The sequence below is a fragment of the Rana temporaria genome, chromosome 5 (assembly GCF_905171775.1).
Source record: "Rana temporaria chromosome 5, aRanTem1.1, whole genome shotgun sequence".
NCBI classification, from domain to species: Eukaryota; Metazoa; Chordata; class Amphibia; order Anura; family Ranidae; genus Rana; species Rana temporaria.
Window position 1 is genome coordinate 425902316 of NC_053493.1, and position 27197 is coordinate 425929512.

Here is a 27197-nt window from a genome sequence, read left to right on the forward strand (position 1 = left end):
CGCTCTCTCCAGCCTCTTTCTCCGCTCTCTCCGGCCTCTTCTCCGCTCTCTCCGGTCTCTTCTCCGCTCTCTCCAGCCTCTTCTACGCTCTCTCCCGCCTCTTCTCCCGCTCTCTCCTGCCTCTTCTCTCTCTGACCTCTTCTGTTCTTTCTCCCGCTGTCCGGTGCCTTCTGCCGGGTTCTTCTGCTCTTTTGCTCGCTCTTGACCGGTCTTCTCCGTTGGCTTCTTTCCTCTTCTCTTCTCCTGATGTTGCCTCAACGCTCTCTCTCTTTCCCGCTGTAATGCCGTGTGCGCGGTGCGCAGCGACTTATATAGACACGGGGCGGAGGGTCACCTGGTGATGTCACCCAGTGACCCTGCCCCCTTATGACGTCGCAGCTCGGGGCATGATGGGACCGTGGTGACGTCATAAGGGGGTGGGGTCACCGGATGACATCACCCAGAAACCCCGCTGACAGCTCAAAGAACCGAGGCATTGGTGCATTTGCATGAGTATTGATACTTGGTATCGGTGTAAACCTAATAATAATAACTGATATTTGTTGCCCCCGGGGGGGGGGGGTGGGGTGAAGCCCTATTGGCCAGTTCTTAGTAGCAAATTTATTTTTATATCATGAGAAAAGAAAAATCAGACTGTCTAATCGATAGATATAGTAAAAAAAAAGTGTTACTTTATTTTTTATTAAATTTTTTTAATGTTAAAGTTTTTAATTGAAATGGATTAAAATAAGTATTGATTGTGACCTGCTGTATGCGCCGCCCCTCACCCCCTCCTTCCTCTCTTGCAGCAGGAGCCGTCATCTCCCGGCGCTCCTCAGAGACGGAAGAAGTGTCCCGGATGTTTCTCATCATTAATAGTCACAGTAAGTGACAATGTTATATATACAGGACAGGACAATCTGTAATACGGGGGAGGGGGGGGGCTGATTTCAGGCTCTGGGGGGTCCCAGGCATGGGGGGGGGGGGGGGGTTTCAGGCTCTGGGGGGTCCCAGGCATAGGGGGGAGGGGGGGGCTGATTTTAGGCTCTGGGGGGTCCCAGGCATAGGGGGAGGGGGGGGTGATTTCAGGCTCTGGGGGGTCCCAGGCATAGGGGGAGGGGGGGTGATTTCAGGCTCTGTGGGGTCCCAGGCATAGGGGGGGGGGCACAATACCACCTTGTAGGACAGTCTGTATGGAAAGTGTATCAGCGAGTGTTATCTGTGTCTGAATATTGGAAACCTGGAAAAATCAATATCCTGTTTGATATTTATCAATGATTGGAGGAAAAACGATCATCTCTTGTTTGGTGTGACGATCGGATCGATTTATAGAACGTTTGATGTGTAAATTTCTCAGCATTCGCACAGCCATGAAGAAAAACCCCCATCATGTGCTGAATATTTATATTTATTTCCTGTGGTTGTCAGCGCCATCTAGTGGCCATCATGTGGAATTTCCCTTAGACGCCTCCATCAGGAAAATACTGCGGCGTGGCCACTAGGTGGCGCTGACTATCACAGGGAATAAACACATTACAGGAATTATTCATCATTCAGAAACTCGCACTGAGATATTTTATATATATATACACGGACGTCGGACCCCCATGTGTGCCTTTTGGGGTTATTTAAATATTGAGGTATAAATCCCAAACTGGCTTAGAGGCGCTCTCGCTCTCGCGGGTCTTGCGGAGGAGGAAGATGGAATACTGACATACATCGAAGGATTAAACAACCCAATTCGATTTAAAGTCCAACAGAACTTTTGGGTTAAATCAACGGAACACATCTCAGGATTTACAGTCTGTCCTCTTTACAAAACCAGCCTCAGCCTTCTATGAGAAGCCTGTCACCCTGCCAGCATGCTGTAGAGGAGGAGCTTTGCTCTCTTGTGTGGAAGCAGTGGTCTCTCTGCAGAGGTCTGACATGCCCCCTGCTGAGTTGGACTAGAGCCCTCCAATCAGCTTTCCAATCAGCTCTCCAATCACCAATCGGGGGGTGGAGCTCTCCAATCAGTAAGTGGCCCTCCAATTAGCAGGACTAGAGCTCTCCAATCAGCAATCAGCTCTCCAATCAGCCGGACTAGGACTCTCCAATCAGCAAGTGGCCCTCCAATCAGCAACTGACTCTCCAACCACCAGGGATAGAGCTCTCCAATCAGCCATCAGCTCTCCAATCAGCAAGCCTCTCTCCAATCAGTAGTAGTAGAGATCTCCAATCAGCAAGCCTCTCTCCAATCAGTAGTGGTAGAGATCTCCAATCAGCGAGCGGCTCTCCAATCAGTAGTGGTAGAGATCTCCAATCAGCAAGCGGCTCTCCAATCAGCAAGCCTCTCTCCAATCAGTAGTGGTAGAGATCTCCAATCAGTGAGCTGCTCTCCAATCAGTAGTAGTAGAGATCTCCAATCAGCAAGCGGCTCTCCAATCAGTAGTAGTAGAGATCTCCAATCAGCGAGCGGCTCTCCAATCAGTAGTAATAGAGATCTCCAATCAGCAAGCGGCTCTCCAATAAGTAGTAGTAGAGATCTCCAATCAGTGAGCGGCTCTCCAATCAGTAGTAGTAGAGATCTCCAATCAGTGAGCGGCTCTCCAATCAGCAAGCGGCTCTCCAATAAGTAGTAGTAGAGATCTCCAATCAGTGAGCAGCTCTCCAATCAGTAGTAGTAGAGATCTCCAATCAGCAAGCGGCTCTCCAATCAGTAGTAGTAGAGATCTCCAATCAGCGACCGGCTCTCCAATCAGTAGTGGTAGAGATCTCCAATCAGCAAGCGGCTCTCCAATCAGTAGTGGTAGAGATCTCCAATCAGCAAGCGGCTCTCCAATCAGTAGTAGTAGAGATCTCCAATCAGCGAGCGGCTCTCCAATCAGTAGTAATAGAGATCTCCAATCAGCAAGCGGCTCTCCAATAAGTAGTAGTAGTAGAGATCTCCAATCAGCGATCGGCTCTCCAATCAGTAGTGGTAGAGATCTCCAATCAGCGACCGGCTCTCCAATCAGTAGTAGTAGAGATCTCCAATCAGCAAGCAGCTCTCCAATCAGTAGTGGTAGAGATCTCCAATCAGCGAGCGGCTCTCCAATCAGTAGTGGTAGAGATCTCCAATCAGCAAGCGGCTCTCCAATAAGTAGTAGTAGAGATCTCCAATCAGTGAGCGGCTCTCCAATCAGTAGTAGTAGAGATCTCCAATCAGTGAGCGGCTCTCCAATCAGTAGTGGTAGAGATCTCCAATCAGCAAGTGGCTCTCCAATCAGTAGTAGTAGAGATCTCCAATCAGCAAGCGGCTCTCCAATCAGTAGTAGCAGAGATCTCCAATCAGCAAGCGGCTCTCCAATCAGTAGTAGCAGAGATCTCCAATCAGCAAGCGGCTCTCCAATCAGTAGTAGTAGAGATCTCCAATCAGCGAGCGGCTCTCCAATCAGTAGTAGTAGAGATCTCCAATCAGCAAGCGGCTCTCCAATCAGTAGTAGCAGAGATCTCCAATCAGCAAGCGGCTCTCCAATCAGTAGTAGTAGAGATCTCCAATCAGCAAGCGGCTCTCCAATCAGTAGTAGTAGAGATCTCCAATCAGCAAGCGGCTCTCCAATCAGTAGTAGTAGAGATCTCCAATCAGCCATCAGCTCTCCAATCAGTAGTGGTAGAGATCTCCAATCAGCAAGCGGCTCGCCAATCAGTAGTAGTAGAGATCTCCAATCAGCGAGCGGCTCTCCAATCAGTAGTGGTAGAGATCTCCAATCAGCGATCGGCTCTCCAATCAGTAGTAGTAGAGATCTCCAATCAGCGAGCGACTCTCCAATCAGTAGTGGTAGAGATCTCCAATCAGTAGTAGTAGAGATCTCCAATCAGCGAGCGACTCTCCAATCAGTAGTGGTAGAGATCTCCAATCAGCAAGCGGCTCTCCAATCAGTAGTAGTAGAGATCTCCAATCAGTGAGCGGCTCTCCAATCAGTAGTAGCAGAGATCTCCAATCAGTAGTAGTAGAGATCTCCAATCAGCGAGCGACTCTCCAATCAGTAGTGGTAGAGATCTCCAATCAGCAAGCGGCTCTCCAATCAGTAGTAGTAGAGATCTCCAATCAGCAAGCGGCTCTCCAATAAGTAGTAGTAGAGATCTCCAATCAGTGAGCGGCTCTCCAATCAGTAGTAGTAGAGATCTCCAATCAGCGAGCGGCTCTCCAATCAGTAGTGGTAGAGATCTCCAAACAGCAAGCGGCTCTCCAATCAGTAGTAGTAGAGATCTCCAATCAGCGAGCGGCTCTCCAATCAGTAGTAGTAGAGATCTCCAATCAGCAAGCGGCTCTCCAATCAGTAGTAGTAGAGATCTCCAATCAGCAAGCGGCTCTCCAATCAGTAGTAGAGATCTCCAATCAGCGAGCGGCTCTCCAATCAGTAGTAGTAGAGATCTCCAATCAGCAAGCGGCTCTCCAATCAGTAGTAGTAGAGATCTCCAATCAGCGATCGGCTCTCCAATCAGTAGTAGTAGAGATCTCCAATCAGCGAGCGACTCTCCAATCAGTAGTAGTAGAGATCTCCAATCAGCAAGCGGCTCTCCAATCAGTAGTGGTAGAGATCTCCAATCAGCAAGCGACTCTCCAATCAGTAGTGGTAGAGATCTCCAATCAGTGAGTGGCTCTCCAATCAGTAGTGGTAGAGATCTCCAATCAGCAAGCGGCTCTCCAATCAGTAGTAGTAGAGATCTCCAATCAGTGAGCGGCTCTCCAATCAGTAGTAGCAGAGATCTCCAATCAGTAGTAGTAGAGATCTCCAATCAGCGAGCGACTCTCCAATCAGTAGTGGTAGAGATCTCCAATCAGCAAGCGGCTCTCCAATCAGTAGTGGTAGAGATCTCCAATCAGCAAGCGGATCTCCAATCAGTAGTAGTAGAGATCTCCAATCAGCAAGCGGCTCTCCAATAAGTAGTAGTAGAGATCTCCAATCAGTGAGCGGCTCTCCAATCAGTAGTAGTAGAGATCTCCAATCAGCAAGCGGCTCTCCAATCAGTAGTAGAGATCTCCAATCAGCGAGCGGCTCTCCAATCAGTAGTGGTAGAGATCTCCAAACAGCAAGCGGCTCTCCAATCAGTAGTAGTAGAGATCTCCAATCAGCAAGTGGCTCTCCAATCAGTAGTAGTAGAGATCTCCAATCAGCAAGCGGCTCTCCAATCAGTAGTAGCAGAGATCTCCAATCAGCAAGCGGCTCTCCAATCAGTAGTAGCAGAGATCTCCAATCAGCAAGCGGCTCTCCAATCAGTAGTAGTAGAGATCTCCAATCAGCGAGCGGCTCTCCAATCAGTAGTAGTAGAGATCTCCAATCAGCAAGCGGCTCTCCAATCAGTAGTAGTAGAGATCTCCAATCAGCAAGCGGCTCTCCAATCAGTAGTGGTAGAGATCTCCAATCAGTGAGTGGCTCTCCAATCAGTAGTAGTAGAGATCTCCAATCAGCGAGCGACTCTCCAATCAGTAGTAGTAGAGATCTCCAATCAGCGAGCGGCTCTCCAATCAGTAGTGGTAGAGATCTCCAATCAGCAAGCGGCTCTCCAATCAGTAGTAGTAGAGATCTCCAATCAGCGATCGGCTCTCCAATCAGTAGTAGTAGAGATCTCCAATCAGCGAGCGACTCTCCAATCAGTAGTGGTAGAGATCTCCAATCAGCAAGCGGCTCTCCAATCAGTAGTAGTAGAGATCTCCAATCAGCAAGCGACTCTCCAATCAGTAGTGGTAGAGATCTCCAATCAGCAAGCGACTCTCCAATCAGTAGTGGTAGAGATCTCCAATCAGTGAGTGGCTCTCCAATCAGTAGTGGTAGAGATCTCCAATCAGCGAGCGACTCTCCAATCAGTAGTAGTAGAGATCTCCAATCAGCAAGCGGCTCTCCAATCAGTAGTAGTAGAGATCTCCAATCAGCAAGCGGCTCTCCAATCAGTAGTAGCAGAGATCTCCAATCAGCGAGCGGCTCTCCAATCAGTAGTGGTAGAGATCTCCAATCAGCGAGCGGCTCTCCAATCAGTAGTGGTAGAGGCCTCTAATCGGCAATCAGCTCGCCAATCAGCAATCGGCTCTCCAATCAGCAGGGCTAGAGCTTTCCAATCAGCATGCCCCCTGTATACTGTGTATGTATTTCTTAGACTCCAATGATAGGTTGAGGTCATCACATAATTCTGTTCTCGCCTTTGCAGGATCCAATCAAACTGTCTAAACGGGCACGTCGCCAGGAGAAAAAGGTGATTATTTTGGATTTCTACTTATTTTTTGGGGCTCCAGGGGGTCCTCTGCTGTAGTTGGTGGAGGAGGAAGGTGACGGGTTCCCCACCTAAGAGGAGACACCCCAACATGCTCAGAAAAGAGTCCCTTGGGTGCCCCTCTGATGCCGCTAAATCCTCCCCACCCCCAACTTTAATGCTAAGCCGCACTCCGCTGCAGGCCAACCCATGGTAGGGCCGGCCCTGTACATATATCGAACCCGGGCATTTCCCTCCTAGTGTTGCTCACGAATATTCGTATTGCGAATATTCGGCTCGAATATGGCATATTCGAGTATTCGCGATATATTTCGAATTTCGCGGTGAATATTCGCTATTCCGAATATTCGAATTTTTTCAATTTTATTTTTAGAACAGATCACATCCTAGAGATCTCCATCGACGTCTAAAAGCATTGCTGGTATGATTAGAGACCTTGGGCCGAGTAGCTGAAGCGATCATTTTATCTTGCAATGCGATTATTCGGCAATCGGAATATCGCGCGATTATTTTCTCCGCCCTTCTTTTGCATCAGAGCCAATCAGAGTGCTCCTACCGCAGTTGTCGAAATTCCGCAATAAATATCGCATTCGCATTTTGCGAAATTTCGATAAAATATCACGAATATTCTGAGCCAATCAGAGGGCTCCTACCGCAGTTGTCGACATTCCGCAATAAATATCGCATTCGCATTTTGCGAAATTTCGATAAAATATCACGAATATTCTGAGCCAATCAGAGGGCTCCTACCGCAGTTGTCGAAATTCCGCAATAAATATCGCATTCGCATTTTGCGAAATTTCGATAAAATATCACGAATATTCTGAGCGGTAATTTCGGCGATTCGGCAATGCGATAATTCGGCAATCGGAATATCGCGCGATTATTTTCTCCGCCCTTCTTTTGCATCAGAGCCAATCAGAGTTCTCCTACCACAGTTGTCGAAATTCCGCAATAAATATCGCATTCGCATTTTGCGAAATTTCGATAAAATATCACGAATATTCTGAGCCAATCAGAGTGCTCCTACCGCAGTTGTCGAAATTTCGCAATTATTTTCGCATTCGCAATAGCGAAATTTCGCAAACATTTCATTTCGATAAAATATCACGAATATTCGAATTTAGCGAATATTTCTCGAATATTCGGCTATATATTCGTGATATATCGCGAAATCGAATATGGCGTATTCTGCTCAACACTATTCCCTCCCCCTATAACCCTTATGTGTGACTTGCACCCCCTATAACCCTTATGTGTGACTTGCACCCCCTATAACCCTTATGTGTGACTTGCACCCCCTATAACCCTTATGTGTGACTTGCACCCTAACCCCCCCCCCCATATCCTAACTTTAACTCCTAACTCTCCAACCCCTGAGTCTCACAGTGACCAAACCTGGATCCTAATCCCCAACACTTTCTTAGTGGCTTCAGCTTCATTACCATAAATCACACCGGAGGGGTCAACACCGACATCTACTGCACCCGTCCAGCATCAATAATATAAAAAAGAAAGGCAGTGCTGCTCCCCATACATCACATAGAAAGCAGAGCTCCCGGGGGCTCGATCCACAGTCGCTGGCTGAGTAGAGTAGTGAGAAAAAGATGATCCGCACTCCGGTCGTTGCTCTTAAAAAAACTGTTGTGTTTATTAACGAGCCACAGTGAGCAAACGCAAATGAGAAGAGTTGACGTGTTTCAGCCTATAAAGCCTTAGTCATAACTAATGACTAAGGCCTTATAGGCTGAAACACGTCAACTGTTCTCATTTGCGTTTGTTCACTGTGTCTTCTTAATAAACACAAACAGTTTTTAAAGAGCAACGACCGGAGTGCGGATCATCTTTTTCTCGGCATCAATAATATCCCAGCCGGGGAAACCTCTGATACACCTTGTGGCACTTCCTATGAGGTTGGATTTTTGAATTCAATCCGACCTTCCCCGTCAGTCTTGCACAGGTGTACCGACTCCTCCCCTGGACTAAAACTCTCTGGTTTCACTGCACACTGTGAGCTTCTCACAAGATGTACTATTTTTGAAGAGGAGGAGATAAATGTGGTGTTGATGTCTCAGGGATTGGGGGCAGCATATGTACTAATTTGGGTTGTAGAGGATGAGATGAATATGGTGATGAGATCTCAAGGACGGGGAGGATGTACCATTTGGGGTTGTAGAGGATGAGATGAATGTGGGTGGCGGTGAGGTGTCGAGGATGGGAGGGGACAGCAGATGTAACGTTTGGGATGAATGTGGTGTTGATGTCTCAGGGATGGGAGGGAACAGCAGATATCCCAGCTGGGGTTGTAGGGGATGGGATGAATGTGGCGGCGAGGTGTCGAGGATGGGAGGGGACAGCAGATGTACCAGTTTGGGTTGTAAAGCAAGAGATAAATGTGGTGTCAATGTCTTGAGGATGGAGGGGACAGCAGATGTACCAGTTTGGGTTGTAGAGGATGGGATGAATGTGGCGGTGAGGTGTCGAGGATGGGAGGGGGCAGCAGATGAACCAGTTGGGGTTGTAGAGGATGGGATGAATGTGGCGGCGAGGTGTCGAGGATGGGAGGGGACAGCAGATGTACCGTTTGGGTTGTAGAGAATGGGATGAATGTGGTGGCAAGGTCTCGGGGATTGGGGGGGCAGCAGATATCACAGTTTGAGTTGTAGAGGATGGGATGAATGTGGCGGCGAGGTCTCTGGGAATGGGGGGGGGACAGCAGATGTACCAGTTTGAGTTGTAGAGGATGGGATGAATGTGGCGGCGAGGTGTCGAGGATGGAAGGGGACAGCAGATGTACCGTTTGGGTTGTAGAGGATGAGATGAATGTGGTGGCGAGGTCTCTGGGATTGGGGGGGACAGCAGATGTACCAGTTGGGGTTGTAGAGGATGGGATGAATGTGGCGGCGAGGTGTCGAGGATTGGGGGGGGCAGCAGATGTACTCATTTGGGTTGTAGAGGATGGGATGAATGTGGTGGCAAGGTCTCGGGGATTGGGGGGGGGACAGCAGATGTACCAGTAAGGGTTATAGAGGATGGGATGAATGTGGCGGCGAGGTGTCGGGGATTGGGGGGGACAGCAGATGTACCGTTTGGGTTGTAGAGGATGAGATGAATGTGGTGGTGAGGTCTCGGCGATTGGGGGGGGGGGCAGCAGATATCACAGTTTGGGTTGTAGAGGATGGGATGAATGTGGCGGCGAGGTGTCGAGGATGGGAGGGGACAGCAGATGTGCCAGTTTGAGTTGTAGAGGATGAGATGAATGTGGTGGCGAGGTGTCGAGGATGAGAGGGGACAGCAGATGTATCAGTTGGGGTTGTAGAGGATGGGATGAATGTGGTGGCAAGGTCTCGGGGATAGGGGGGGCAGCAGATATCACAGTTTGAGTTGTAGAGGATGAGATGAATGTGGTGGCGAGGTCTCAGGGATTGGGGGGGGCAGCAGATGTACTAATTTGGGTTGTAGAGGATGAGATGAATGTGGCGGCGAGGTCTCGAGGATGGGAGGGGACAGCAGATGTACCGTTTGGGTTGTAGAGGATGGGATGAATGTGGTGTTGATGTCTCAGGGATGGGAGGTGACAGCGGATATCCCAGTTTGGGTTGTAGAGGATGGGATGAATGTGGCGGCGAGATGTCGAGGATGGGAGGGGACAGCAGATGTATCAGTTGGGGTTGTAAAGGATGAGATGAATGTGGAGTCGAAGTCTCAAGGACGGGAGGGGAGAGCAGATGTACCAGTTTGGGTTGTAGAGGATGAGATGAATATGGTGGTGAGGTCTCAGGGATTGGGGGGGGGCAGCAGATGTACCAGTTTGGGTTATAGAGGATGGGATGAATGTGGCGGCGAGGTGTCGGGGATGGGAGGGGACAGCAGATGTACCGTTTGGGTTGTAGAGGATGAGATGAATGTGGCGGCGAGGTCTCAGGGATTGGGGGGGCAGCAGATGTACCAGTTGGGGTTGTAGAGGGTGAGATGAATGTGGTGGCGAGGTCTCGGGGATTGGGGGGGCAGCAGATGTACCAGTTTGGGTTGTAGAGGGTGAGATGAATATGGCGGCGAGGTTTCGGGGATGGGAGGGGACAGCAGATGTACCTGTTGGGGTTGTAGAGGATGGGATGAATGTGGTGGCGAGGTCTCGGGGATTGGGGGGGGCAGCAGATGTACTAATTTGGGTTTTAGAGGATGAGATTAATGTGGTGGCGAGGTGTCGAGGATGGGAGGGGACAGCAGATATCACAGTTTGAGTTGTAGAGGATGGGATGAATGTGGTGGCGAGGTGTCGAGGATGGGAGGGGACAGCAGATGTACCGTTTGAGTTGTAGAGGATGAGATGAATGTGGCGGCGAGGTCTCGGGGATTGGGGGGACAGCAGATGTACCAGTTGGGGTTGTAGAGGATGGGATGAATGTGGTGGCGAGGTCTCGGGGATTGGGGGGGCAGCAGATGTACCGTTTGGGTTGTAGAGGATGAGATGAATGTGGTGGTGAGGTCTCTGGGATTGGGGGGGCAGCAGATGTACCAGTTGGGGTTGTAGAGGATGGGATGAATGTGGCGGCGAGGTGTCGAGGATGGGAGGGCACAGCAGATGTACCGTTTGGGTTGTAGAGGATGGGATGAATGTGGTGGCGAGGTCTCGGGGATTGGGGGGGCAGCAGATATCACAGTTTGAGTTGTAGAGGATGGGATGAATGTGGCGGCGAGGTGTCGAGGATGGGAGGGGACAGCAGATGTACCGTTTGGGTTGTAGAGGATGGGATGAATGTGGTGGCAAGCTCTCGGGGATTGGGGGGACAGCAGATGTACCGTTTGGATTGTAGAGGATGAGATAAATATGGTGGTGAGGTCTCAGGGATTGGGGGGGCAGCAGATATCACAGTTTGGGTTGTAGAGGATGGGATGAATGTGGCGGCGAGGTATCGAGGATTGGAGGGGACAGCAGATATAACAGTTTGGGTTATAGAGGATGGGATGAATGTGGCGTCGAGGTGTCGAGGATGGGAGGGGACAGCAGGTATAACAGTTTGAGTTGTAGAGGATGAGATAAATATGGTGGTGAGGTCTCAGGGATTGGGGGGCAGCAGATATCACAGTTGGGGTTGTAGAGGATGGGATGAATGTGGCGGTGAGGTGTCGAGGATGGGAGGGGACAGCAGATATCACAGTTGGGGTTGTAGAGGATGGGATGAATGTGGCGGCGAGGTCTCTGGGAATGGGGGGGGACAGCAGATGTACCAGTAAGGGTTATAGAGGATGGGATGAATGTGGCGGCGAGGTCTCTGGGATTGGGGGGGGCAGCAGATGTACCAGTTTGAGTTGTAGAGGGTGAGATGAGGATGGGAGGGGACAGCAGATATAACAGTTTGGGTTGTAGAGGATGAGATGAATGTGGTGGTGAGGTGTCGAGGATGGGAGGGGACAGCAGATATAACAGTTTGGGTTGTAGAGGATGAGATGAATGTGGTGGCGAAGTCTCGGGGATTGGGGGGGGCAGCAGATGTACCAGTTTGAGTTGTAGAGGATGAGATGAATGTGGCGGCGAGGTGTCGGGGATTGGGGGGGCAGCAGATGTACCAGTTTGAGTTGTAGAGGATGAGATGAATGTGGTGGCGAGGTGTCGGGGATTGGGGGGGCAGCAGATATCACAGTTTGAGTTGTAGAGGATGAGATGAATGTGGCGGCGAGGTGTCGAGGATAGGAGGGGGCAGCAGATGTACCAGTTTGAGTTATAGAGGATGGGATGAATGTGGCGGCGAGGTGTCGGGGATGGGACGGGACAGCAGATGTACCGTTTGGGTTGTAGAGGATGAGATGAATGTGGCGGCGAGGTCTCAGGGATTGGGGGGGCAGCAGATGTATCAGTTGGGGTTGTAGAGGGTGAGATGAATGTGGTGGCGAGGTCTCGGGGATTGGGGGGGCAGCAGATGTACCAGTTTGGGTTGTAGAGGGTGAGATGAATATGGCGGCGAGGTTTCGGGGATGGGAGGGGACAGCAGATGTACCTGTTGGGGTTGTAGAGGATGGGATGAATGTGGTGGCGAGGTCTCGGGGATTGGGGGGGGCAGCAGATGTACTAATTTGGGTTTTAGAGGATGAGATTAATGTGGTGGCGAGGTGTCGAGGATGGGAGGGGACAGCAGATATCACAGTTTGAGTTGTAGAGGATGGGATGAATGTGGTGGCGAGGTGTCGAGGATGGGAGGGGACAGCAGATGTACCGTTTGAGTTGTAGAGGATGAGATGAATGTGGCGGCGAGGTCTCGGGGATTGGGGGGACAGCAGATGTACCAGTTGGGGTTGTAGAGGATGGGATGAATGTGGTGGCGAGGTCTCGGGGATTGGGGGGGCAGCAGATGTACCGTTTGGGTTGTAGAGGATGAGATGAATGTGGTGGTGAGGTCTCGGGGATTGGGGGGGCAGCAGATGTACCAGTTGGGGTTGTAGAGGATGGGATGAATGTGGCGGCGAGGTGTCGAGGATGGGAGGGCACAGCAGATGTACCGTTTGGGTTGTAGAGGATGGGATGAATGTGGTGGCGAGGTCTCGGGGATTGGGGGGGCAGCAGATATCACAGTTTGAGTTGTAGAGGATGGGATGAATGTGGCGGCGAGGTGTCGAGGATGGGAGGGGACAGCAGATGTACCGTTTGGGTTGTAGAGGATGGGATGAATGTGGTGGCAAGCTCTCGGGGATTGGGGGGACAGCAGATGTACCGTTTGGATTGTAGAGGATGAGATAAATATGGTGGTGAGGTCTCAGGGATTGGGGGGGCAGCAGATATCACAGTTTGGGTTGTAGAGGATGGGATGAATGTGGCGGCGAGGTATCGAGGATGGGAGGGGACAGCAGATATAACAGTTTGGGTTATAGAGGATGGGATGAATGTGGCGGCGAGGTGTCGAGGATGGGAGGGGACAGCAGATATAACAGTTTGAGTTGTAGAGGATGAGATAAATATGGTGGTGAGGTCTCAGGGATTGGGGGGCAGCAGATATCACAGTTGGGGTTGTAGAGGATGGGATGAATGTGGCGGCGAGGTCTCTGGGAATGGGGGGGGACAGCAGATGTACCAGTAAGGGTTATAGAGGATGGGATGAATGTGGTGGCGAGGTCTCTGGGATTGGGGGGGGGCAGCAGATGTACCAGTTTGAGTTGTAGAGGGTGAGATGAGGATGGGAGGGGACAGCAGATATAACAGTTTGGGTTGTAGAGGATGAGATGAATGTGGTGGTGAGGTGTCGAGGATGGGAGGGGACAGCAGATATAACAGTTTGGGTTGTAGAGGATGAGATGAATGTGGTGGCGAAGTCTCGGGGATTGGGGGGGGCAGCAGATGTACCAGTTTGAGTTGTAGAGGATGAGATGAATGTGGCGGCGAGGTGTCGGGGATTGGGGGGGCAGCAGATGTACCAGTTTGAGTTGTAGAGGATGAGATGAATGTGGTGGCGAGGTGTCGGGGATTGGGGGGGCAGCAGATATCACAGTTTGAGTTGTAGAGGATGAGATGAATGTGGCGGCGAGGTGTCGAGGATAGGAGGGGGCAGCAGATGTACCAGTTTGAGTTGTAGAGGGTGAGATGAATGTGGTGGTGAGGTCTCAGGGATAGGGGGGCAGCAGATGTACCAGTTGGGCTTGTAGAGGATGAGATGAATGTGGCGGCGAGGTGTCGAGGATGGGAGGGGGCAGCAGATGTACCAGTTGGGGTTGTAGAGGATGAGATGAATGTGGCGGCGAGGTGTCGAGGATGGGAGGGGGCAGCAGATGTACCAGTTGGGGTTGTAGAGGATGAGATGAATGTGGCGGCGAGGTCTCTGGGAATGGGGGGGGCAGCAGATGTACCAGTTGGGGTTGTAGAGGATGGGATGAATATGGCGGCAAGGTCTCTGGGATTGGGGGGGCAGCAGATGTACTCATTTGGGTTATAGAGGATGGGATGAATGTGGCGGCGAGGTCTCTGGGAATGGGGGAGGGACAGCAGATGTACCAGTTGGGGTTATAGAGGATGAGATGAATGTGGCGGCGAGGTCTCTGGGATTGGGGGGGCAGCAGATGTACCGTTTGGGTTGTAGAGAATGGGATGAATGTGGTGGCGAGGTGTCGAGGATGGGAGGGGACAGCAGATGTACCGTTTGGGTTGTAGAGAATGGGATGAATGTGGTGGCAAGGTCTCGGGGATTGGGGGGGCAGCAGATATCACAGTTTGGGTTGTAGAGGATGGGATGAATGTGGCGGCGAGGTGTCGAAGATGGGAGGGGGCAGCAGATGTACCGTTTGGGTTGTAGAGGATGAGATGAATGTGGCGGCGAGGTCTCGGGGATTGGGGGGGCAGCAGATGTACCAGTTTGGGTTGTAGAGGATGGGATGAATGTGGCGGCGAGGTGTCGAGGATGGGAGGGGACAGCAGATGTACCAGTTGGGGTTGTAGAGGATGGGATGAATGTGGCGGCGAGGTGTCGAGGATGGGAGGGGACAGCAGATGTACCAGTTGGGGTTGTAGAGGATGGGATGAATATGGCGGCGAGGTGTCGAGGATGGGGGGGGACAGCAGATGTACCAGTTGGAGTTGTAGAGGATGAGATGAATGTGGTGGTGAGGTCTCGGGGATTGGGGGGGCAGCAGATGTACCGTTTGGGTTGTAGAGGATGAGATGAATGTGGTGGTGAGGTCTCGGGGATTGGGGGGGGGGCAGCAGATGTACCAGTTTGAGTTGTAGAGGATGAGATGAATGTGGAGCCGAAGTCTCAAGGACGGGAGGGGACAGCAGATGCTGGGAGTGGAACCATTCCAGGATTACATAGAACTTTCCACATTTTGAAGGAATTATTCTGGAATTTGGCGGGTGAGCGCAGTTGGTGACAATTATCTTCATGCCTTTTTTTTTTTAACACAAAGCATTGGACTAGGATTGTGCAAACCCACCAATCCCCTCCCCCGATATTATAAAATAAAACGAATAATAAAAAAACACATGAATGTTCTACAATGAGTGGCTGCTGCTCTTTACAGGGGGATCAAATATTTTACAGGAGAGGAGTGTGGGCAATATGGGCAATATGTACAGGAGTGTGGAGGGTATGACAGTGGGCAGTATGTACAGGAGAGGAGTGTGGGGGATATGACAGTGGGCGGTATGTACAGGAGAGGAGTGTGGGGGATATGACAGTGGGCAGTATTTACAGGAGATGAGTGTGGAGGGTATGACAGTGAGCAGTATGTACAGGAGAGGAGTGTGGAGGGTATGACAGTGGGCAGTATGTACAGGAGAGGAGTGTAGAGGGTATGACAGTGAGCAGTATGTACAGGAGAGAAGTGTGGAGGGTATGACAGTGGGCAGTATGTACAGGAGAGGAGTGTGGAGGGTATGACAGTGGGCACTATGTACAGGAGAGGAGTGTGGAGGGTATGACAGTGGGCAGTATGTACAGGAGAGGTGTGTGGAGGGTATGACAGTGGGCAGTATTTACAGGAGATGAGTGTGGAGGGTATGACAGTGAGCAGTATGTACAGGAGAGGAGTGTGGAGGGTATGACAGTGGGCACTATGTACAGGAGAGGAGTGTGGAGGGTATGACAGTGGGCAGTATGTACAGGAGAGGTGTGTGGAGGGTATGACAGTGGGCAGTATTTACAGGAGATGAGTGTGGAGGGTATGACAGTGAGCAGTATGTACAGGAGAGGAGTGTGGAGGGTATGACAGTGAGCAGTATGTACAGGAGAGGAGTGTGGAGGGTATGATGGGGGCAGTATGTACAGGGGAGGAGTGTGGAGGGTATGACAGTGGGCAGTATGTACAGGAGAGGTGTGTGGAAGGTATGACAGTGGGCACTATGTACAGGAGAGGAGTGTGGAGGGTATGACAGTGGGCAGTAACATTGATCTTAATTAGTTGCTCTAGGTAATACACACAACTCGTTGTTCTTGGAATGATCCTGTTGTATTTATTCTCCTCTCACTGTCATCACTTGTCGTTTTTCAGAACAAAAAACGCAAATCAAAGCCCTCTATAAACCCGCCATTGCCCATGCCCAACATGTATACTCTCGCAGCACGTTCTACGAGGGTAGGTGATCATGAATGTATACGTATAATACATGTGTCATACTTCATTTTTATTAATACTAGCAAAAGTTCACCTATTCCAGAACAGGCCAGGTTGGGGGCAATAGAAACACTGTGCAAGTAGCTTTTTATAGAGTAGTATATGAAAGAGAGGAGTGTTGAGGGTATGACTGTGGGCAGTATGTACAGGAGAGGAGTGTGGAGGGTATGACAGAGGACGGTATGTACAGGAATGGAGTGTGGAGGGTATGACAGTGGGCACTATGTACAGGAGAGGAGTGTATGATGTTGGGAAGTACAAGAGAGGAGTGTGGAGAATATGGCAGTGAGCAGTATGTACAGGAGAACAGTGTGGAGGGTATGACAGTGGGCACTATGTACAGGAGATGAGTGTGGAGGGTATGACAGTGGGGCAGTATGTACAGGAGAGGAGTGTGAAGGGTATGACATTGGGAAGTGTGTACATGAGAGGAGTGTGGAGGGTATGACAGTGAGTGGTATGTACAGGAGAGGAGTGTGGAGGATATGGCAGTGGGCAGTATGTACCAGAGAGGAGTGTGGAGGGTATGACAGTGGGCAGTATGTAAAGGAGAGAAATGTGGAGGGTATGACAGTGCGCGGTATGTACAGGAGAGGAGTGTGGAGGGTATGACAGTGGGCAGTATATACAGGAGAGGAGTGTGGAAGGTATAACAGTGAGCAGTATGTACCAGAGAGGAGTGTGGAGGGTATGACAGTGGGCGGTATGTACAGGAGAGAAGTGTGGAGGGCATGACAGTGGGCACTATGTACAGGAGAGGAGTGTGGAGGGTATGACAGTGGGCAGTATATACAGGAGAGGAGTGTGGAGGGTATAACAGTGAGCAGTATGTACCAGAGAGGAGTGTGGAGGGTATGACAGTGGGCACTATGTACAGGAGAGGAGTGTGGAGGATATGAGTGTGGGCAGTATGTAAAGGAGAGGAGTGTGGAGGGTAAGACAGTGGGCAGTATGTAAAGGAGAGAACTGTGGAGGGTATTACATTGGGCAGTATGTACAGGAGAGGTGTGTGGAGGGTATGACAGTGGGCGGTATGTACAGGAGAGGTGTGTGGAGGGTATGACAGTGGGCAGTATGTACAGGAGAGGCGTGTGGAGGTAAGACAGTTTGCAGTATATACAGGAGAGAAATGTGGAGGGTATGACAGTGGGCACTATGTACAGGAGAGTAGTGTTGAGAGTATGACAGTGGGCACTATGTACAGGAGAGGAGTGTGGAGGGTATGACAGTGGGCATTATGTACAGGAGAGGCGTGTGGAGGTAAGACAGTGGGCAGTATGTACAGTAGAGGAGTGTGGAGGGTATGACAGTGGGCAGTATGTACAGAAGAGGAGTGTGGAGGGCATGACAGTGGGCACTATGTACAGGAGAGGAGTGTAGAGGGTATGACAGTGGGCACTATGTACAGGAGAGGCGTGTGGAGGTAAGACAGTGGGCAGTATATACAGGAGAGAAGTGTGGAGGGTATGACAGTGGGCAGTATGTACAGTAGAGGAGTGTGGAGGGTATGACAGTGGGCAGTATGTACAGAAGAGGAGTGTGGAGGGCATGACAGTGGGCACTATGTACAGGAGAGGAGTGTAGAGGGTATGACAGTGGGCGGTATGTACAGTAGAGGAGTGTAGAGGGTATGACAGTGGGCACTATGTACAGGAGAGAAATGTGAAGGGCATGACAGTGGGCACTATGTACAGGAGAGGAGTGTGGAGATTATGACAGTGGGCAGTATGTACAGGAGAGGAGTGTGGAGGGTATGACAGTGGGCACTAAAGCTGATCTTGATTGGATGCTCTGGGTAAAGTTCCTTTCCCCTGGCACTGCTCATGGAATGACCGTGTTGTTTTCTCTCTCTTATGCCTTTGAGCTGCAGCAATGTACTCCTTTTCTATGTATTTCAGACGTCAAGAGACACAAAACCAAAGCGCTCCAAGAAACTGCGAGTCTCAGGCCCGGATGGATTAGAAAGGAAAACTAAGTCGGTAGGTGATCATGAATGTATATGCATTATATATATATATATATATATATACACTGTAGGTCATATTATATTTATATTATTACTAGTGTAGCCGGATCCTAACTACTGCAAAATGGAATCCCGGGGACATTCCCAAAATGAACCACAGACTATTTAGTTCCCTCTAAATGACCAGGATCTCGACCATTACATCACTTCCTGTCTCTAGAGGGGGAAGCCATTCTTCCTGTCAGAGAGCAGAGGATCTTGGGACTTGTAGTCTTACAGCCCACCCTCCTTGTGTTTTAGAGGCCCTTTTTGAACTACAAATCCCAAAGGGGTAGATTCACAGAGAATTTACGCCGGCGTATCCATAGATACGGCGCGTAAATTCAAAGCTGCGCCGGTGTATCTTCTTTCTGTATTCAGAAAGCAAGATACGCCGACATTAGCCTAAGATACGACTGGCATAAGTCTCTTACGCCGTCGTATATTAGGGTGTATTCTGACGCTGGCCGCTAGGGGCGCTTCCGTTGTTGTCGGCGTAGAATATGCTAATTACCTAGATACGTCGATTCACAAACGTACGTACGCCCGGCGCAATTTATTTACGTCGTTTACTTTAGGCTTTTCCGGCGTAAGGTTGTTCCTGCTATTAGGAGGCGCAGCCAATGTTAAGTATGGACGTCGTTCCCGCATTTGAATTTTTTACGTCGTTTGCGTAAGTCGTTTGCGAATAGGGCTGGAAGTAATTTACGTTCACGTCGAAACCAATACGTTGTTGCGCCGTACTTGAGAGCAATGCACTCTGGGATATGTACACGGACGGCGCATGCGCCGTTTGTAAAACACGTCAATCACGTCAGGTCATCACACATTAGCATAAAACACGCCCCCCTTCCACATTTAAATTACGCGCGCTTACGCCGGCCCCATTTACGCTACGCCACCGCGACTTACGGAGCAAGTGCTTTGTGAATACAGCACTTGCTCCTGTAAGTTACGGCGGCGTAGCGTAAATACGATACGCTGCGCCGCCGTATCATTGCGCTCCCCTACCTGAATCTACCCCTTAAATTTGACTGCAACTGGCGGGGCCGGGGCCCAGTGACATCACAGAGGATGGTTGGATGTTGCTGTTCTGCACCTGGCTGCACGGAGACTCAGCGGCACATTCGGCACGCTCATCTACACTGCTGCACCACAGATCATTACTCTGAGTGTTCGCAGCTGCACTTTACCGTCCAGAGATTCTCACAGTTCCCTTCGTCATCAGCCGGTATGGCGCTCAGCGCACTAACAGCCTGCCGCAGGACCATCACTTCTCCAGCAGAGGTGTAAAGAATCACTCAGCTCATCCTACAGTACCAGAGACAGTACCCGAATTAGGATTGGTGGAAGGGCAGTTGTCCACCCTTTGCTTTACCCAGTTAAATATGGACACTGCTAACAGACAACTATATATCCAAGACATTTAACCCCTTGGCACTGGCTCCCGCCAGCCCTTTAAGGGGATTGTAATGCCCCTTAAAGGGCCGGCAAAACTCCCAAGTACCGATCAGGAGCATTCCCAGATCCGTCAGTCACTGTGCCAGGAGCGCACAGAGCGCGCGCTCTCGACACAGCACTGTGGGCACTATTGCACACAAGGGTGTTAAGGGAACTTCACTTTGAAACCTTCTTTGTTTTTTCTGCGGACGTGATTGTTTTATTCACTTTCACTCTTCATTATAAAGGGCCCCAACTTGCTAGCAGAAGATCCTATGGGCAGTATGTATAGGAGAGAAGTGTGGAGGGTATGACAGTGGGCACTATGTACAGGAGAGAAGAGTGGAGGGTATGATAGTGGGCACTATGTACAGGAGACTACAAGACTACAAGACAGTGGGCAGTATGTACAGGAGAGGCGTGTGGAGGGTATGACAGTGGGCACTATGTACAGGAGAGGAGTGTGGAAGGTATGACAGTGGGCACTATGTACAGGAGAGGAGTGTGGAGGGTATGACAGTGGGCAGTATATACAGGAGAGGAGTGTGGAGGGCATGACAGTGGGCACTATGTACAGGAGAGAAGTGTGGAGGGTATGACAGTGGGCAGTATATACAGGAGAGGAGTGTGGAAGGTATAACAGTGAGCAGTATGTACCAGAGAGGAGTGTGGAGGGTATGGCAGTGGGCAGTATGTACAGGAGAGGAGTGTGGAGGGTATGACAGTGGGCACTATGTACAGAAGAGGAGTGTGGAGGGTATGACAGTGGGCAGTATGTACAGGAGAGAAGTGTGGAGGGCATGACAGTGGGCACTATGTACAGGAGAGGAGTGTGGAGGATATGACAGTGGGCAGTATGTACAGGAGAGAAGTGTGGAGGGTATGACAGTGAGCAGTATGTACAGAAGAGGAGTGTGGAGGGTATGACAGTGGGCGGTATGTACAGGAGAGGAGTGTGGAGGGTATGACAGTGGGCACTATGTACAGGAGAGGAGTGTGGAGGGTATGACAGTGGGCACTATGTACAGGAGAGGAGTGTGGAGGGTATGACAGTGGGCGGTATGTACAGTAGAGGAGTGTGGAGGGTATGACAGTGGGCAGTATGTACAGAAGAGGAGTGTGGAGGGCATGACAGTGGGCAGTATGTACAGGAGAGAAGTGTGGAGGGTATGACAGTGGGCACTATGTACAGGAGAGGAGTGTGGAGGGTATGACAGTGGGCACTATGTACAGGAGACACGTGTGGAGGTAAGACAGTGGGCAGTATATACAGCAGAGAAGTGTGGAGGGTATGACAGTGGGCACTATGTACAGGAGAGGAGTGTGAAGGGTATGACAGTGGGCAGTATGTACAGGAGAGGAGTGTGGAGGATATGACAGTGGGCAGTATGTACAGGAGAGAAATGTGAAGGGCATGACAGTGGGCAGTATGTACAGGAGAGGAGTGTGGAGGGTATGACAGTGGGCACTATGTACAGGAGAGGAGTGTGGAGGGCATGACAGTGGGCACTATGTACAGGAGAGGAGTGTGGAGGGTATGACAGTGGGCAGTATGTACAGGAGAGAAGTGTGGAGGGTATGACAGTGGGCACTATGTACAGGAGAGGAGTGTGGAGGGTATGACAGTGGGCAGTATGTACAGGAGAGAAGTGTGGAGGGTATGACAGTGGGCACTATGTACAGGAGAGAAGTGTGGAGGGTATGACAGTGGGCACCAAAGCTGATCTTGAAGTTCCTTTCCCCTGGCACTGCTCATGGAATGACCGGAGGATGACCAGAGGATGGTTGGATGTTGCTGTTCTGCACCTGGCTGCACAGAGACTCAGCGGCACATTCGGCACGCTCATCTACACTGCTGCACCACAGATCATTACTCTGAGTGTTCGCAGCTGCACTTTACCGTCCAAAGATTCTCACAGTTCCCTTCGTCATCATCCTGCCGCAGGACCATCACTTCTCCAGCAGAGGTGTAAAGAATCACTCAGCTCATCCTACAGTACCGGAGACTGTACCCGAATTAGGATTGGTGGAAGGGCAGTTGTCCACCCTTTGCTCTGCCCAGTTAAATAAGGACACTGCTAACAGACAACTATATATCCAAGACATTTAACCCCTTGGCACTGGCTCCCGCCAGCCCTTTAAGGGGATTGTAATGCCCTTAAAGGGCCGGCAAAACTCCCAAGTACCAATCAGGTGCATTCCCAGATCTATCAGTCACTGTGCCAGGAGCGCACAGAGCGCTCCTGGTACAGGAGAGGAGTGTGGAGGGTAAGACAGTGGGCACTATGTACAGGAGAGAAGAGTGGAGGGTATGACAGTGGGCACTATGTACAGGAGAGGAGTGTGGAGGGTATGACAGTGGGTGGTATGTACAGGAGAGGAGTGTGGAGGGTAAGACAGTGGGCACTATGTACAGGAGAGAAGAGTGGATGGTATGACAGTGGGCACTATGTACAGGAGAGAAGAGTGGACGGTATGACAGTGGGCACTATGTACAGGAGAGAAGTGTGGAGGGTATGACAGTGGGCACTATGTACAGGAGAGGAGTGTGGAGGGTATGACAGTGGGCACTATGTACAGGAGAGGAGTGTGGCGGGTATGACAGTTGGCGGTAAGTATGGGAGAAAAGTGTGGAGGGTAAGACAGTGGGCACTATGTACAGGAGAGGAGTGTGGAGGGTATGACAGTGGGCAGTATGTAAAGAAGAGAAGATTGGAGGGTTGTAATGTAACTGCACCCAGTAATTCGCTCCTGGTACTGTTGTCCCAGCTGTTTTCATTTTCTAATGACTCTGAGGTTGCTTTGCTCTGTCTGCAGACGTGATTGTTTCATTAATTTTCACTCTTCAATTATAAAGGGCCCCAACTTGCTAGCAGAAGATCCTATGGGCAGTATGTATAGGAGTGGAGAGTGGAGGGTATGACAGTGGGCAGTATGTATAGGAGAGGAGTGTGGAGGGTATGACAGTGGGCAGTATGTACGGGAGAGTAGTGTTGAGGGTATGACAGTGGGTGGTATGTACAGGAGAGGAGTGTGGAGGGTAAGACAGTGGGCACTATGTACAGGAGAGAAGAGTGGAGGGTATGACAGTGGCCACTATTTACAGGAGAGAAGAGTGGAGGGTATGACAGTGGGCACTATTTACAGGAGAGAAGAGTGGAGGGTATGACAGTGGGCACTATGTACAGGAGAGAAGAGTGGAGGGTAAGACAGTGGGCACTATTTACAGGAGAGAAGAGTGGAGGGTATGACAGTGGGCACTATTTACAGGAGAGGAGTGTGGAGGGTAAGACAGTGGGCAGTATGTATAGGAGAGGAGTGTGGAGGGTATGACCGTGGGCAGTATGTACGGGAGAGTAGTGTTGAGGGTATGAGAGTGGGTGGTTTGTACAGGAGAGTGGAGGGTAAGACAGTGGGCACTATGTACAGGAGAGAAGAGTGGAGGGTATGACAGTGGGCACTATGTACAGGAGAGAAGAGTGGAGGGTATGACCGTGGGCACTATGTACAGGAGAGAAGAGTGGAGGGTATGACAGTGGGCACTATGTACAGGAGAGAAGAGTGGAGGGTATGACAGTGGGCACTATGTACAGGAGAGAAGAGTGGAGGGTATGGCAGTTGGCAGTATGTATGAGAGAGAAGTGTGGAGGGTAAGACAGTGGGCAGTATGTAAAGGAGAGAAGAGTGGAGGGTATGACAGTGGGCACTATGTACAGGAGAGAAGAGTGGAGGGTATGACAGTGGGCACTATGTACAGGAGAGAAGAGTGGAGGGTATGACAGTGGGTAGTATGTATGGGAGAGAAGTGTGGAGGGTAAGACAGTGGGCACTATGTAAAGGAGCGAAGAGTGGAGGGTTGTAATGTAACTGCACCCAGTAATTTGCTCCTGGTACTGTTGTCCCAGCTGTTTTAATTTTCTAATGACTCTGAGGTTGCTTTGCAACCTTCTTTCCTCTGTCTGCAGACGTGATTGTTTTAATCATTTTCACTCTTCAATTATAAAGGGCCCCAACTTGCTAGCAGAAGATCCTATTGGCAGTATGTATAGGAGAGGAGTGTGGAGGGTATGACAGTGGGCATAATGTACGAGAGAGTAGTGTTGAGGGTATGAGAGTGGGTGGTTTGTACAGGAGAGGAGTGTGGAGGGTAAGACAGTGGGCACTATGTACAGGAGAGAAGAGTGGAGGGTATGACAGTGGGCACTATGTACAGGAGAGAAGAGTGGAGGGTATGACAGTGGGCACTATGTACAGGAGAGAAGAGTGGAGGGTATGACAGTGGGCACTATGTACAGGAGAGGAGTGTGGCTGGTATGACAGTTGGTAGTATGTATGGGAGAGAAGTGTGGAGGGTAAGACAGTGGGCACTATGTAAAGGAGCGAAGAGTGGAGGGTTGTAATGTAACTGCACCCAGTAATTTGCTCCTGGTACTGTTGTCCCAGCTGTTTTAATTTTCTAATGACTCTGAGGTTGCTTTGCAACCTTCTTTCCTCTGTCTGCAGACGTGATTGTTTCATTCATTTTCACTCTTCAATTATATAGGGCTCCAACTTGCTACCAGAAGATCCTATGGGCAGTATGTATAGGAGAGGAGTGTGGAGGGTATGACAGTGAGCAGTATGTACAGGAGAGGAGAGTGGAGGGTATGATGGTGGGCACTATGTACAGGAACGGAGTGTGAAGGGTATGACAGTGGGCACTATGTACAGGAACGGAGTGTGAAGGGTATGACAGTGGGCACTATGTACATGAGAGAAGAGTGGAGAGTTGTAATGCTGATTATAATTTGACGCTCTGGGTACTGCACACAGTAATTCTCTCCTGGTACTGTTGCCCCAGTTGTTTTCATTTTCTAATGACTCTGAGGTGAAATAATGCCATGATACGGTGTCTATTTCAGGACAGACCATCTAGACGAAAATTAAAAGAATCAGAAGAGCCCCGCAGTAACATGTTTTCTCTCATGTCTGTTCCTCCGTCGGTAGGTGTCATAAAACATTTAAATTAATGCTGTCAAATGTTTCCCTATTTCAGAATAGGCAATGTTGGAACATTTACAAACAATGTAGAGGAAGCATTTTAGTTTATGACGGTGGGCACTATGTACAGGAGAGGAGTATGACAGGGGGCACTATGTCAGGAGAGGAGTGTGGAGGGTATGACAGTGGGCACTATGTACAGGAGAGGAGTATGACAGAGGGAACTATGTACAGGAGAAGAGTGTGGAGGGTATGACAGTGGGCACTATGTACAGGAGAGGAGTATGACAGTGGGCACTATGTACAGGAGAAGAGTGTGGAGGGCATGACAGTGGGCACTATGTACAGCAGAAGAGTGTGGAGGGTATAACAGTGGGCAATATGTACAGGAGAGGAGTATGACAGTGAGCACTATGTACAGAAGAGTGTGGAGGGTATGACAGTGGGCACTGTGTACAGGAGAGGAGTATGACAGTGGGCACATTGTACAGGAGAAGAGTGTGGAGAGCATGACAGTGGGAACTATGTACAGGAGAAGAGTTTGGAGGGTATGACAGTGGGCACTATGTACAGGAGAGGAGTATGACAGTGGGCACTATGTCAGGAGAGGAGTGTGCAGGGTATGACAGTGGGCACTATGTACAGGAGAGGAGTATGACAGAGGGAACTATGTATAGGAGAAGAGTGTGGAGGGTATGACAGTGGGCACTATGTACAGGAGAGGAGTATGACAGTGGGCACTATGTACAGAAGAAGAGTGTGGAGGGAATGACAGTGGGCACTATAAAACGGACGTTTTTTCAGGAGCAGTGAATTTAATAATGCTAAAAGTGAAACACAATAAAAGTGTAATATTACTTTAAATTTCGTACCTGGGGGGGGGGGGGTGTAAAGTCAGCATGTGAAAAAGCGCATGTTTCCCGTACATAGAACTGTCCCTGCACAAAGTGTCATTTCTGAAAGAAAAAAAGCCATTTAAAACCGGCTTTGCGGCTCTAATGAATTGTCGGCTCTGGCAATTACAGAGATGATTCATTCATAAAGAAAAAAAAATGTGTGGGGGTCCCCCCAAATTCCATTACCAGGCCCTTCAGGTCTGGAATGGATATTAAGGGGAACCCCGCCGTAAAAAAAATGACGTAGGGTTCCCCGCAAATATCCATACCAGGCCCTTCAGGTCTGGTGTGGATTTTAAGAAGAACTCCACCCCAAATAAAAAAAAATGGCGTGGAGTTCCCCCTAAATATCCATAACCAGACCCGTTATCCGAGCATGTTAACCTGGCCGGCTGCAGAAAAGAGGGGGGGACAGAGTGCGGCCCCCCCCTCTCCTGAACCGTACCAGGCTACATGCCCTCTATATGGGGAGGATGTTGATGGGGACAAGGGCCTCATCCCCACAACCCTTGCCCGGTGGTTGTGGGGGTCTGCGGGCGGGGGGCTTATCAGAATCTGGAAGACCCCTTTAACAAAGGGGACCCCCAGATCCTGCCCCTCCCATGTGAATTGGTAATGGGGTACACTGTACCCCTACCATTTCACAAAGGAAGTGTAAATAGTTAAAAAAAAAAACACACAGACACCGTAGAAAAAAATCCTTTATTAATAAAAAAAAATAAAAATCAAGCGATGTGAATCCACTCTCGGCCCGGCCCCCCGCTCCAACGTGGTCTTCTATCCAGCGATGCAGAAGATCCATCCGTCCAGAGCGCAGCAGGCAAGCTCCACTCTCCGCTGGACACAGCCCAGCGGAATGACGCGCTGGAACTGTGACATTACTTATATAGGGGAAGCGGCCACCCGTCACATGACCCCGCCCCCTCTGACGCACCCTTGTACGTCACTGGGAAAGCCCGGTCTTTCAGGGTCTGGTATGGATATTTGCGGGGAACCCTACGTCATTTTTTTTTTACGGCGGGGTTCCCCTTAATATCTATTCCGGACCTGAAGGGCCTGGTAATTTAATTTGGGGGGACCCCCACACATTTTTTTTATCTTTATGAATGAATCATCTCTGTAATTGCCAAAGCCGACAATTCAATAGAGCCGCAAGTCCGGTTTTAAATGCCTTTTTTTCTTTCAGAAATGACAATTTGTGCAGGGACAGTTCTATGTACGGGAAACATGCGCTATTTCACATGCCTACTTTACACCCCCCCCCAGGTACGAAATTTAAAGGAATATTTCACTTTTATTGTTTCACTTTTAGCATTATTAAATTCACTGCTCCCGAAAAAACGGCCGTTGTTAAAACTTTTTTTTGCACTGATACATGTCCCCTGGGGCAGGACCCGGGTCCCCAAACACTCCCCTGGGGCAGGACCCGGGTCCCCAAACACTTTTTAGGACAATAACTTGCATATTAGCCTTTAAAATGAACACTTTAGATTTCTCCCATAGACTTTAACAGTGTGTTCCGCGGCTTTTCGAATTTGCCGCGAACACCCCTAATTGTTCGTTGTTCGCCG

The 27197-nt window shown here is 50.0% G+C and overlaps 1 protein-coding gene across 2 annotated transcripts in view; it reads left to right on the plus strand.

Moving 5' to 3' along the window:
* Positions 1-27197, plus strand: part of LOC120941730 (serine/arginine repetitive matrix protein 1-like) — a 137463-nt gene that overhangs the window by 88385 nt on the left and 21881 nt on the right. For both annotated transcript variants that reach the window (XM_040355353.1, XM_040355354.1), the window contains 5 exons: positions 789-863; positions 6148-6192; positions 16183-16266; positions 18204-18284; positions 24652-24732. In XM_040355353.1, the coding sequence (XP_040211287.1) occupies positions 789-863; positions 6148-6192; positions 16183-16266; positions 18204-18284; positions 24652-24732 (366 nt within the window). The remainder of the gene's footprint in view (positions 1-788; positions 864-6147; positions 6193-16182; positions 16267-18203; positions 18285-24651; positions 24733-27197) is intronic.